This window comes from Paroedura picta, chromosome 2, assembly GCF_049243985.1.
Source record: "Paroedura picta isolate Pp20150507F chromosome 2, Ppicta_v3.0, whole genome shotgun sequence".
In the NCBI taxonomy this organism is placed as follows: domain Eukaryota; kingdom Metazoa; phylum Chordata; class Lepidosauria; order Squamata; family Gekkonidae; genus Paroedura; species Paroedura picta.
The window spans coordinates 70,616,218-70,630,724 of record NC_135370.1 but is presented as its reverse complement, the minus strand read 5'-3'; the positions used below and the strand labels follow the sequence as shown (position 1 = coordinate 70,630,724).

The 14,507-nt window shown below is 44.7% G+C and overlaps 1 protein-coding gene across 2 annotated transcripts in view; it reads left to right on the top strand.

Annotated features, from left to right (window-relative positions):
• IGFBP5 (insulin like growth factor binding protein 5) overlaps positions 1-13,037 on the top strand; it is a 49,803-nt gene extending 36,766 nt beyond the window's left edge. For both annotated transcript variants that reach the window (XM_077320619.1, XM_077320617.1), the window contains 3 exons: positions 2,101-2,330; positions 6,397-6,516; positions 6,873-13,037. In XM_077320619.1, the coding sequence (XP_077176734.1) occupies positions 2,101-2,330; positions 6,397-6,516; positions 6,873-7,004 (482 nt within the window). In that variant the 3' untranslated portion in view covers positions 7,005-13,037. The remainder of the gene's footprint in view (positions 1-2,100; positions 2,331-6,396; positions 6,517-6,872) is intronic.
• The last annotated feature ends 1,470 nt before the right edge of the window (positions 13,038-14,507 follow it).

Below are 14,507 nucleotides of genomic sequence, written 5' to 3'. Positions count from 1 at the left end.
TCACAGTGTCTCTTTTGATATGTCACGACATTCCACAAGGACCTCTTTGATGATAGATTCACTTTCTCACAATGATACCCAGGGGCAAACCATTGTCAGTGACTTCTAGACAGCATGTGCTATAAAGTCATACTCCAGGAAATCCAAAGTTGTGTCAAAATCCTCATATAATCCATCAGATCAACTCTACAGACAGCAACCAAGTTGTATCCATGGAAATAAATATAAAAGCAGATAATAGGAACTACTTTAATGCCAGAGAAGAAAAGTTAAAGAAAAAGGCCTTCTGGAATTAGAAAGTTTTCAGCTCACTCCAGAAGGGCTCTAGAGAACTAGGCACACACAGTGCACATGGAAGAGGAATATGATCATCCATCAGGGGCATCCAGTGAGAAAGCTCTAATGCAGGTTACCATTGATGGAATTTCCCTAGCCAGAGGTTACCACTGATGGGCTCCCTTGGCTGACCTTAGAACATGAGCTGGGAAATGGAGGCTGTCTACTGGATATCTTGGACCCAAGTTGTTTTGGCTTTTAAAGGTTATCAACAGTACTTTGTATTGGGGTCAGAAACAAACCGATAGACATTGTAATTGGTAGAAAATAGGTGTGATATGCTGTCACTGTAGTTAGTTGCTTCCCTGCATGATGGTTGCAGCTAAGTGCATTTTCAGCACTGCAATAACTTGGAAAGGGATAGTATAGCTTGAGAATCCTTTGTGCCAACACAGTTCTGCTCTCTGGAGCCAATGGCATGTGACTCCCCTGGTGTAGCATCAGAATCTTTAAACCTCCCCCCGCTCCAGAGGAGCGGGAGGAATAAAGGAGTAAGGGCTGGTGGGGAGGAGTTAGGGCGAGCCCTGTCCGGGATAAAAACTCGGAGGGCCCAATCAGGAGCCGTGAAGCGGCTCCTGATTGGGCCCTCCGAGTGTCACTCAAGGGCCAAGCAGCCAATGGGGAGCCACGCAAAGCGCCTGCTCCTAGGCCTGGCAGTAGGCCGCGGAGCCCACCGCCCCCGTCCCGAGCCTTCTGCCAGGCCCTGGAGCAGCCGAGACTGCCCCTGGGCCCAGCAGAAGGTCCCAAGCCCACCTACCTTACTCTGTTCCTCCCTTCCTCCCAGCATTCCCTTTCTCCTTCCCTTCCTCCCAGCATTCCCTTTCTCCTTCCCTTCCTCCCAGCATTCCTTTTGTTTTTCCCTTTCTCCCTTCTTCCCTCTCTTCCATCTGCCTCTTTCTGGCTACCTGTTTCTCTCCCTCTTCTTCTGTCTCTATCTTCCTCCCTTTCTTTCTGTCTTTCTGTCTCTCTCCTTTTCCTCCTTCCTTTTGTCTCTCTCCTTTTCCTCCTTCCTTCGCCCCATCCCTCCACCCACCCATCATGCTAGGGCCCGCTGTATTTTGCCCATAGCGGGCTTAATATCTAGTCAAGCAATAATGCACTAACAGTATTACAGCAAGGCCCATTCACCCCCTCCCCCACCCCCACCCCCCAAAAAAAAATCCAGCAGTATATGTGGCACCTTTCCATTATTCCTATCAGGGGTGGTATATGTAGTACAGCATTTCGTATAGTAGATAGGAACACTGACTTCTACTCTGGCAAGCCAGGTGTGATTGATTGATTAGATTTATAACCTACCACTCCCAGAATGGCTAGTGGTGGGTTTGATTCCCCGCTCCTCCCCCACATGCAGCCAGCTGAATAACCTTGGGCTTGCCATGGCCCTGATAAAACTGTTCTGACTGAGCAGTAATGTCAGGGCTCTCTCAGCCTCACCCACCTCACAGGGTGTCTGCTGTGGGGAGAAGAAGGGGAGGCGATTGTAAGCTGCTTTGAGACTCCTTCTGGTAGAGAAAAGTGGCATATAAGAACTCTCTACTTCTTTGGGAAACCCTTTGAAATGCTCATTCTGTTGTCTTCATATAATCATGTCAAAATGCTTAGAGAGTGGGTTCAAGTTTCTGCACTTACGGATCTTGAATAAGGCAGCATGCATCTCAGACAAATTACAAGGGGGAATAGTATCCTGTGGATCAGGTAATTATTCAAAAACCATGCTAAAACAGATTTTAAACTGTCTTTTTGTTGCTTTCTCCCATTCAGAAAGGGAATCCCGAGAACATGAGGAACCAACCACATCAGAGATGGCAGAGGAGTCCTACTCATCTAAAATGTACAGGGGCAAGTCTCACGGGCGACTTTCTGACCTCAAAGTTGAAGCCCTAAAGAAGGATCGCAGGAAGAAGCTAACTTTATCCAAGTTTGTTGGTGGAGCGGAAAACACAGCACACCCTCGGGCTACTGCCCCTGAGCTGAGAACAGAATTTGAACTGGTAAGTTGACTCTTCTCAGTGCTAAATTGTGGGAGATTTCCGTTCCCCATCAGTCCCATGTACCCTCTCCTGTGTTTTTGTCTACTTCCCACTTGATCATTCTCATGCCACTGAAAATTACAGACTGAGAGGAAGAGAATAGCATGTATCTGCAGACAGTACTCATATTATGTTAACGGTCAGACCTCTCCTCGCTTAGGGGGGCAGATTGTCCACAAGCAGCCTTCATCAATGTTGCTCTATTATATTGTTCTGCAATCTCATCCCTCTGCTGGAAATGTACAAATATGGCTGACCAGTAATCTCTGTACTCACACAGGAACAGGAAATGTACACTTCAGCCAGATGCCATGTTTTTCAGAAGCTGCCTGGATTCCTTGGGTGACCTCATTATGGACCTTTAAGTTCATTGTTTTAGAGACCATAGCACCCAACCTTAGCCTCAGGATGCAAATCTGGCTATTTAAGGCACATGCCAGAATCTCTCTCTGTGTGTCTATGTATATGTTCTTGGATCCAATATGCACATAGAATCATAGAGTTGGAAGGTACCTCCTGGGTCATCTAGTCCAACCCCCTGCACTATGCAGGACACTCACAACCCTATCGCTCATCCACTGTAACCTGCCACCCCCTTGAACCTTCAAGTTTGTAGGCTCTTCGTATCTTCTAGAAACACCGGTCGTTTCTCCCCTCCCTTATAGTCTCCTATAGCACCATCTGACCTCTGTACTTCCTCCTGTGTAAATGCTTAGTTTAATTTGTGTGGACGTGTGCTAGTTTATTTTGATTTATTTTCTAATAAAATCATTTGCATTTATTTCAAACTGGTTTCTTTATGAGTTTCCGAGGGAAAAATACTGGGCTACACAGGTTGAAAATCCCATTGTTACCCCTCTCGGAAGTTAAAAATTCCAACTCAGTTCTAATTTGGGTAATAGATTTCTGTTGGCTCATGCAGGCAGTCCACAAGAAAGTAGCCCTTTAGTTAGGGACAGCCCAACAAGCAATCGATAAAAAGCTAGGCTGGGTCCAGATCCTCCATCAATGGGGGGAAGGCTAGTCAGTCATGTACCAAAAATTCTCAGAAAAGGAACATGCTCTCACTGCAAAATGGCAGGGACATTAGAATCATCAAGAACATCAGGCCAGCAGTGTACCAGGACACAATCCCAAGGAGACACGGAGTGTGGGGAAAGTTCTTCCATTGTTCGCAATTAAAAATAGAAAGGGAAGCTGTTCATGTTTTTAAAATGGCTGTAGCATGTTTTCCAAACAAAGCAAAACAAAAACTGAATCAGCGTGGCCAATTCCATGAGAGAAATAAATTAACATCCAAAGCTAGGTTTGAACTCAAAACTTCTGATCTTCAGCCTAACATCTTATTAATTGAGCTACACAGCCTAGGCTTCAGTCTAACGCAAATAAGCAACATATAAAGCTTCCCTTGATGGATTGGGGGGGGGGGGCAGCATGCCTTGCTAGAATCATTTAAACAAACAACAGGAATCTGACTGTACCAAGTTCCCTTAATTAAAAAAAAAAGAAATTGACAAGGGGAGTGGGGAACAGGGGAAGGGCAGATGGCAACCCTTGGGAATGTAGCTTTTAAACCCCCCCCCCTACTGTGTGATGCATGTATTGGGAGCAAGAAGGGGGTGAGCAGCTGGAGAGGATCCACATGAAAGGCTTGTCTATAGTTCTGCTACTAACGCTGAACCCCAATTCTCATAAGACTTAAGGGGGGGGGTTATAAAAATAATTTAAATACTTAGCCAAGATTACAAATTGTAGTTGCAGTTGGAATGTATGAGCCCCATAGTGAAGGGACCAACTCACGATAACTCTAACAAATCCTTCATGCTCAAACCGCAGCCTGAGCATTATTGGTTGTCAGTCAGCTCTATGGGCTGTAACCAGTCATGACTTCCTGTGACATGGTCCAGCTAATTGAATAGTTGGTCTGACTGGGCCTCCTTGTGACTTCTGTGCCCCTCAAATCCTCTTCAGGTCTTTGGGACTCTTGACTCTCAATGAAACACATCAAGAGGGGGATTACACCCTCTCCATAGGCTTAAACAATCTGGTTACTGAGTTTTGGGGAGACCAGAGCCCCCATGACTCCGTAGAAGGGCTTCCAGTAGATTGCTCACTGGGGCCAGGGTGATCAGGAGCCTAGTCGCCTGGTGTGCCAGTGTCTACCTTCATGGGAGGGAAAGTTGTCTTTTCTCTTGTGAGAATGCTATTCTGGCATAGACTCAAGGCCCTCACAAAGTAGGTAGCCATTCATCCAGGTTCTGGAGAACAGACCCCCTACCCATAAAGCCTCAGCTTCTCTTTCTTTCCAGGCCCTCACCATTTTCAGATTTCCAAGTGGTCATGATGGTCAGCTACCATCAACTGGTTTTCAAGAACATTTAGGAATGAGGTGTCCCCCCCTCTTCTGTTTAATTAACCTTCTTTACTAGCTATTTTGGTGCATGTTTTCTATGTTTTCATTGACATCCACTGGAGACTTTGCCAAGTACCTATGCCCAGGCTTGCCCAGACTCAATGGAAGCAGAAGCCCTCGGCCTTTTTCTCTGCGCCATTGGCCTTTTAGCCTCAGAGAGTGATGGTTCAGTTTTTCCCAACCCTTTCTCCGAAACCACTATTGTTAGAGCTGCCACTTCAGCTGGATGGGGCATGTGTTCTGACTCTTTGCTTCAGCCCCTGTCAAACTGCAGGTTCAGCAACTATAATACAGTTATTACGGATCTTTATCAGAAGGGTGCCATGGCAGATAAACCAATAGGACAAATCAGTACGTGCCTGTAGGATATTCTTGTCTATAGATAAGGCCAGTTTAAACAATCAGAATAAAATAAATAAAAAAGATCTTGGATTGCTTCGTAGGAGACAGATTTACTATGGCATGCCAGGTGCCTCATAGAGCATTATTTTGGGGACAGGCAGGTGAAAGGGAAATCTATTGAGCCTTTAGTGGTTACCACAATACCTGATGTATTTTGTGTGGTTATCACAAGGAGGCAGGGTTCAGTAAAATAAAGAACAAGGATGACACACAGGGATTTGTTGTAATGAAGCCTCAAGTAAAAAACTTAGAAGGAATTCTGAGTTTTCAAGTTTGTTTCTGAGCCGCTCTGCCCTAGAATGTCATGAAAGCCCTGCAATATTATAAGAAGTTTATGCCACCTCTCCAGACCTGCTCAGGACAGCTCCCACCAATAAAATAAAACCAAGCAGACCTTTAAAACAGAAACAAATTTTACCAATAAAAGGATCCACATCAATAAAACTGCTAATAAAAATGGCCAATAAAAGCACATAAAATGAATCAGTCTAAAATGGTATGGATAAGACAATCCCCAGGCTAGAAGCAGACATTAAAACATCTATAGATCAGGGCTGGGCAAACTGTGGCCCTCCAGATGTCCATGGACTACAATTCCCATGAGCCCCTGCCAGCAAATGCTGGCATCTGGAGGGCCACAGTTTGACCAGTTTTCTTGGATGCTTTAAGATGCTTAGGGCTGATCCTGCGTTGAGCAGGGGGTTGGACTAGATGGCCTGTATGGCCCCTTCCAACTCTATGATTCTATGATTCTATGACCACCCCTGATCTGTGAAATTATTTATTCTGCCCACCAACCTTGAGGGATGCCTAACGAAGTAGTCCTAGAGATGCCCATTATACTAATCTTACAATTGAAATCTCTTGGCTTGCACAGAGCAGACTCATTTTGTTCCTTACGATGACAGGAAGACTAGCAGTATTTTAAAATGTCCTTATAGATGTGAAATGTGGCTGCTTCTTCCCTGTAATGTGACTAACTGTGAAAAATTCTAGAAGCTGTCAGCTCAAGCTAGTCTAGGCACACTTGGCTGTCTCAGATGAACGGGGACATTCCCGATTGGTTCTGCCCAGCTCAGTAGTATATTTAACATTCTGGTTCACCTGACCTTCTTGGGAACTTAGTCTTTTATCTTACTTATTACAGGGTCTCTGGGTACCATCTGCTTTCAGCACCTGACTCCCCCCCCCATTTCTGTTCCTTATCTTCAGGGCCCTTGCCGCAGACAGATGGAGGCATCCCTGCAGGAGCTTAAATCTAGCCAGCGAATGATCCCCCGGGCTGTCCACCTCCCCAACTGTGACAGAAAAGGATTCTACAAAAGGAAGCAGGTACCTTCCATTTTGTCTATGTAAACTGATTTCTGTAGTCTGGAAATGAGATGTAATTCCAGGTGATCCCCAGATCCCACTTGGAGGCTGGCATCTCTAGCTTAGGAGATGTAATTCTTCATAGGTTTCCATGAAATGTAGGTCCTTAGGTCAGCTGCCGTAAGGCAAAGCATTCTCACGATGAGTACTGTTTATTTAGTGACTTATTCTCCAGCTCTATAGATGCCCCACGTTAATTTCTTCTGAAGTATATTTCTTCTCCCAAAGAAGAGGGAAATGCTCATGATTCCCCCCCCCTCCCAGTTCAAATTCATGTTGTCTTTTTCTCACTGTTGTCACCTTCATTCACTTTGCAGTGCAAGCCATCCAAGGGCCGAAAACGTGGGCTCTGCTGGTGCGTGGACAAGTATGGACTGAAGCTGCCAGGAAGTGATTATGTAACTGGAGACCTCCAATGTCACAGTTTTGACAGCGGCAACACTGAATGAATGTCTCTCTTGCCTCTTTCTGCCAGAGCCTTTCTCTGTTCCCAACCTACACCTCACGACGCCCCAGGAGACTGATTCCTTTACTTTCATTTAAGAGTATGAGGACCTCGGAATCTACAGCACATCATCTACTCCTCTCAACAGCAAAACAAAAACAAAACAAAAAAGACTTGAAAAGGCGACATGTTAAGCCAAAAAAAAAATGAAAAAGATAAAGGCGAGGACAACAAGCTAGCCAGTTCCCTTAGGACAAGGCCCTCAAGACTCCCAAAGGCCACCTTACTTGCAAACAATCTCAAGGCCACTCTGACAGCACCATGTAGGAAGCCCTCAGAAGCACTTGAATTACTTTTTATTGTTTGTTTAATATTGTGGGCATGAAACCTTTACGTATCACTTCCCTTGAGGTCATTTTACAAGTAGAATCTTAGTACAATAAGGCCTCTCACTAGTCAGTTGCTTCAGGTATTTTGGTTTGTTGGGGGAGGGGGGGTGTTAAATGACCCTTTAAAAATCTTTCTCTCTTTCTCTAAAAAGCAAGTGTGTCAGAGCACAAAGGAACGAACAGCAGGCAGGACAAACTGAAGCAAGAGTTAATCAAAAGCTTCCCATTGTCAAAGGGACTTCTTCCCTGGGTGGTAGGTAAGAGGTTTCACCTGAGTATTTATGGTGGTGTTGAGCATCCCTATTCTGTGTAAATACAGATCAACATGCATTCACTTTTTGTTAAACAAGCAGAGGCACTTGACTTTAATCCTGCAAGAAACCCCTCAGACCACTTTTCATTTATTAGTATAATTATAGAGCAGTCAGAATCACACAGTGGCAGGATGGGGACCCGTAGCTGAAACGAATCAGACACCTCCCCCCCCCCCCCGGCAAATATGTGAAGCCTCATTGCATTTCCAAATGAACCAGGAGATATCCACACCTAAGTGAGTTAGAAATTTCTCTCTCCTCTTAACTTTTACTACCAGAATGAGGATGGAAAACACAATCAAGTATCCTAAAAAGTTATCCTGTACTAGCACAATTTGAAAAACATAATTGTAGTTATACATACCCTTGAAATGTACATGCAAACTTGTCAGACAAAAAATTAACTGGTATCTAAAGTATATCTTTGAGTCCCTGAAGAGAGAGGCCTTTGCCTTTTCAGAGTATACTTGAGCAACTGACTCCCATGATAACTCTAGCTGTGAGCCCAAACAGGTGGCACATAAAGGTTGGCCGAAACCGTTAATTGGACGATTTTCACATTCAGATATGGGCAGACCACAAAAGGCAATTTCTTTAAGCGGATGTTTTTGATTTCTTCTTGCATTGTCATGGACTCTGCCACGGCAAAGCTCTTTCCTATGCCCATAACAATGAATGAGAAAGCAAGAAACAAACCAAGAAAGGAATGTACCCCATCAAAGTTGAACTGACGAAATCATAGCCATAAAGCAGCATTGGGACGCTGCAATCTACCTAAGGGTGAGAAAGAAACGGAACCCTTGGTGACCATTCCCTTCTGGAGAAGGGCTCCAAAGGACTCCAGAACACTGGTGTGGCTGGCTGCAAGCACTCCCAGACAACGTGCTAATCTGAAGCATGGAGAGAGACACACACACAGTTTCTTCCTTATAGACGGACAGAGAAGGTTTGCTGCCTGCTGAGCATCCGGAAACAGAGCTGTTATTAGGAGAACTGAAAGGATAATCACAACACACAACACCCTAGAGCAGTTAAAAAGGGAAATAAGGAATCTTTCTGACAGAATGGTTGCCGCATCCAAAACTGACTGGTGGATTTTGCTCCTGCCCTTACCAGCAATGTCCAACCGGACTTCAGACTAATGTTGAAAACCAGCAGTACCTGGACGTCCCAGGAATCTGGATATGAGTATCAAAATTTAGAAGGGAGGAGATTTTGCCATACCTGGGTATACAAATGCCATCTATTTGTGAGAAACCTGAACGATTTGGGAGGTAAACTAAAATTTCCTCCCAAATAAACATTTTCAAATGCTAATGATTTGGGTAGACTGAATCCAGACATCAGCATCCAAGCAAAACCTTTTCTGTCTTTTAATTTGTCTCTTAGATGCTGAATCATGATTTTTGTTTGCTCCTGGATTTCAAGAAATTCTTACATCACTATTCAATATCCCATCACCACTTGGACTTTGGCAGCAGTGATGAACATTTAACTTTTCTCCTCACTATCCAGGGTACACAAATGTGTGTCCAAAGCCAGGACCATGCTTTGAGTGAGACTTATGATATCAGAACATCTGGATCTCTCCCCTCCCCCAATCCTATTTAGGACATGGGAAGGTGAAGAGCCCCTTTGTTGACTTCATGCATTTGAGTGTAGGTTGGCTGGCTGGCTTGATTATTTGGCAGTGCCTTTCCAAGCCTCTGGGAAAAGCCCAGGGGAAACTGTGCTACTCATATAATCTGAATAATAACCTTTTCCAGGTTGTGCCTCCCCCACTCATACCTAGCAGGTCTTCCAAGCTGGAAATAATGACCATTTATGCCATTCAAAGGTGCTTTTAGGATAGGAGGAGTATGTATCACTGTTCCTTTTAGGGATTTTATACTACAAGGGTTTCTGAATAGGATTTTCTGCCACTAAAAGGTGGAGGAAAGGTGTGGACACTTAGTACTGGTGGAAGGAAGGGGGTTTGCTATTGGGGATCCGAGCTGCATACCATAATCCTGACATCTGTGGGAGAGACCCAAGTCCTGCACCTGGGCTATCCATGCAATTATGTAAGGGAAAGAAATCATTTAAGGATTTCCTCTCTATCTGTGAGTGGACAAATAACTTGAACATAAATTGATACCAGGGGGAAATCCTGAATACTTCTTTCCTTCCACATGGAAGATCATGGGGCAATTCAAATAGCATGCATAGGTTCCTTATATACTGGAATAACAGGCAATATTCCAAGGAAGAGAGACTTACAGTGGCACCTAAACTGCTACTTTAGTAGAGTACCCTGGGTATTACACAATGAACTATCCTAATAACCAGATCCTATTTGCAAAACGTAGCTCCTTGGAGTAGCTGGAACACAGTGAAAAAAGACTCCTTATGACCCAAATGCCCTTTGTTTACCCCAAAGAGGGACTGGGCCATTTTGCTCATTCAAGGGCAGGCAGTATGTTTTCTTTGGAGGATATGTGGGAAGTTTCCAATACAGAATAGTTTGGGAATGGGCACAGAGGCATTTCACAGATTTCAAATCATGCATACAACCCTTGATTGTCCAAAGCAGCTTGAAAAGGAGGAAGCGGAAGGGTGCACATAAAATCTATATAGGGCAGGAGCTGTGCTGGGCACATAAAGAAAACAAGGCGAGTTTTACAATACAAGTTAATGGATCTATACCAGTTTAATTGTCATAGATTTCCCCAAAAGAAACTTGAGAGTTATACTTTGGTGAGGTGCTGAGAATTCTGTGGTAGACATCCCTGGCTCCCCTCAAAGAACTCCAGTTCCCAGGATTCTTGGGAAGAGGAAATGTCAAACCATTCTTCGTTTGTGCTATAGCTGTACCCTGAATTGAATAAGATGAAAACTTTATACTGAAAATCCCTCTTCCTCCATAAATGGTGAGGATAGTCTCTTGGTACTTCTGGACAGGTTTTGTTTCTTCTTGAATTCTTCTTTCCTTGTTAAATAACAGTTTTCTTTATCCTCTCCCCCCCACACACGCACACACACAAATGTTTTTCTTTATATGTATTATATTTTATTGTTTCCTGAAACTTGAAAATCTCTCCCTGCCTAGAAAGTTAAGAGATCTTCAGAGCAGGGAGAGCCCTTTGCCTTCCCATCCCTGGTGGTGTACATGGAGTATAGGTATAGTCATCAGAGGAAGTGGCTGCAAAGGAATATTGCCACCTGGCAGTCCACTTGCAGGCTCACTTTCAAGGGTTTCCACAAAGGCTCAAGGCCTCTGGTATACAACACAGGTATAGACTTCGGCCATTGGAAGGTCAACTCACCAGTTGTTAAAAGTTTGATCTGAGAAGCAGGACTCCTGTCCTACCTAAACCTCATTCTGAAAAAAAAATGCTTATATTCTAGGGACTTAAAAAGCAGTCCCTTACCCAGAAGATGGTTCTTATGCAGTTGAACCAGGAAAGAGTATGCCATCCTTCAAAACCCAAGAGAGCCATTTGCTTCAAATGGAGAGTAGTATAGGAACTCGCCAGCAGCAAGGTTGTTAACAGGATGGTAGCCATTAAGAGGATTTGAGCTGATCCCTAGTATGATCTATGCAGTTTGATCGTAGTCAAGCTTGATTAGAAAGAAAGCAATGAAACAAGGTTTGTGGAAATTCTGGGAGCAAAGGCTGCAGAAATCAGACTAATAAATAGGCAGAGTAGGTTGTGGAGGGGCAGTGGCTCAGTGGTGGGACCTCTTTGCATACAGAAGGTCCCAGGTTCAATCTCCTGGAGGACCAATGGCAGCTAGTAACATGCAGGACCAAGACTTGGCCTGCTGCCACACTGATCACAATCGTCCATAATTAGCAACAGATCTTCATGACGAGATGAATTTTAAATACAAAAGAGGCCTATTTTCTAAGCAGTGACAGAAGTGTCTACTTAGAACAAATGTTTCAATTCAGGCTAGTAAAAGTTCTAAATCTTCTAACGAGGGAATCCAACATTAGAATGACTCTTTTTCTCTTTACCTACCTATCAGTACTTCATCGAGAAGCCCATTCACATCTTCAAATAACACCTCTTCTAGCAATCCATTCTTAAAGATACCACTATTAGCCCCTGTTAGGTCACACAGTCTGTTCAAATGTGTTGACATTCGAAGCCATGAACGTTTTAAAAGTACTGTAATTCAAACAGTCTTCCTTCCTTGCCTTTGGTTAGCCAATAGGCATTTATATGGCGCTGCCATTCTCCCCAAGAGAACATGGGTAAGCACAAAAGTGCTCAGGACCGTCTCTCTGTTGTTGCCAAAAAGTTCATTGGAGGCATTTGATTTCCTTCCAGTCAAGAGCCTTCCTGCTGGAGTAGCAAATCAGGGAGGAAGATGGGGAGGGGGGGGGGGAATTGAAGACAAAGCAGTGGGGGGGAGGCTGCCTTCAGAGACTGGACATTGTGCAGAGTGCGTCAGAAAGGTTTTGAAGGCAGTTTTTCACAAGGACAATGTTGAAGAAAACATTGGTAAGCTCCAGTCTCTATCCCAGCTTTCACTTTTCAACATTTCGAGATATGGGTAGGAATCAGGAGCATATAAAGATCTCAAGGGGGCCTCGCTGTGGCTTATGTTCCCACTGAAAACTAGGATCCTGGGAAGCAAAGACCTCCTTTCAAGCTGAGATGTCCCTTGTCAGTGCTGCAGTGGGTAGTTTTATTTTGAAACCACTAGTACAAGAGCATATTGCACTATTTCTCCACTTCATCTCCTATCTTTCTCTCCCCACCCCCTCTTTTAACAGAGCATCCATATTTAAGCAGTTGACAGGTCACTGCTGTCCCAGGCTACCCTTCCTGGTACGAGCATCTTGGCTAACATCTGGGAGGCCTTGCATCACTCCATTTTCAAGTCCGCCCATCCTAAGCCCCGCCCACACCACCACCGAGAGCACTCTTCTCCAGTGGAGTGATCACCCACGCTAGGACAGCTAATGACACACGAGATTCCGAGTTTCCTGCCTGGTTTTTATCATTTCGCAAAATACAACACATTTTACGGTAGCTTTTAATAGCTTTACATACATACAGTAGCTCTGTGGATATTTTTTTTCCTTTCGCAGTAAACAAAAATATTCATACTCTTACCGGTGGGGGAGGGGGGGAATGCAGTTTGTGAAAAACTGACAATGGATGAGGAGTGTAATGCTCTGTTTAGCCTTTTGTACTTTAAGAAAAAAAAAGAATCTCACATTTTATTAAAAAGTGAAGATTGCTGTATACTATTTATTCAACTTATAATTTATGTTACTCTTTGATCTTTGTCTTTTTCTCATGACAAAGCATTTATTTAATAAAGTTATGCATTCAGTTAGCCTGTGTGCATGGCTTGAAGAATGTCGGTGTATTGCATGTATGAAGGGCAGGGGTAGTCAAACTGTGGCCCTCCAGATGTCCATGGACTACAATTCCCATGAGCCCCTGCCAGTGAATGCTGGGCATTGTAGTCCATGGACATCTGGAGGGCCGCAATTTGACTACCCCTGATGAAGGGTGACTGATTTCATGGGGAAACACGGGCCCCCCTGTCTTTGGAACTAGCAAACTACTCAGCATTATGAAAGGCAGAACGTATGTGGCTAGAGGGCTTGCAATCGCAGACCCCCAAAGCCCTACAATATCCCTTTCAGTGAGAATCAGGCCAGTTAGGCTAACTAGAACTGTTCCCAAGAGAGAGCATTTTACTTCCTTTTTGGACGTTAATGGTAGCCATGTCCAGGACAAGGAACATGACGTGGGGGGGGGGGACTCCTCAGTGGCACCAAACACTGAGAACAGCCTGTTCCTATGAAGAAGAGTAGGTTTTGCTGCCCTACTTTTTCTACCTTAAGGCGCCTCAAGGTGGTTTACAATCACTTTCCCTTTCCTCTCCCCACAACAGACACCCTGTGAAGTAGGTGAGGCTGATCACCGGGGACTGGTCAATGCTTGACAATTTTGCTGAGGCCCGGAGGGGGGGGTAGTCTTTTGCTGAGGGACGTCACTTCCGCCTGAGCCCCTGCACCACTTGCTTTCCCGCCGGCGCCACTGAATTTCTGCCACCCATTGGGGGGCGCTGCCAGCAGCAGCTGCGCAGTGCCATGCTGAGGGGGAGCCCCAGCCATGGCGGCCCCTGGAGAGCACCAAAGGTGAGCTGGCGGCAGAGTGGCAGGGCAGCCCCTGAGGCAGCAGTTGGGGAAGAAGACGAGGAGGAGCTGCGGCCCGGTACCAACTGATCTACGCACCAGTTCCAGTCTCCGGACCGAGGGTTGGGGACCACTGGTCTAGAGAACAAAATAATTCTGGGAGAACTCCAGGCCTCACCTGGAGGTTGGTAACCCTGAATAAATTGAAATATGCTGAGACTCTCAAATGAGACACCATAGCATTATCCCCCAAAATGGTAATTTTACAATTTTTAGCCACTTTCCTCATAATTTAAAGCCCTACTCAGCCCTTCCCAGAGGTCCAGGAGCTCTTTCTAGTTTGAGGCCCCTAGCTATGTAAATAAGTGTTGCAGTTTATCAAATGCAAAAAAAAAAAAAACAATAAAAAATAGCACAAACACACACACCATGTTAATGTGAACATTTGGGAAAGATCCAAATCGGCTACTGTTTCCAATTCTGAAATATATTCTAGCATTGATTTTCACCGGCTGCTAGGAACCTAAGAGTAGGTCCCCTGGGTCACTACTCCTTGGGCAAGTAAGCCATACCCCAGCCTGTGGGTCTTCAAGGTTCTGTGCACACAAGTAAACAGATCTTTGTAAACTTGTGTAAACTTTTTGTGTTTGTAAAAGACA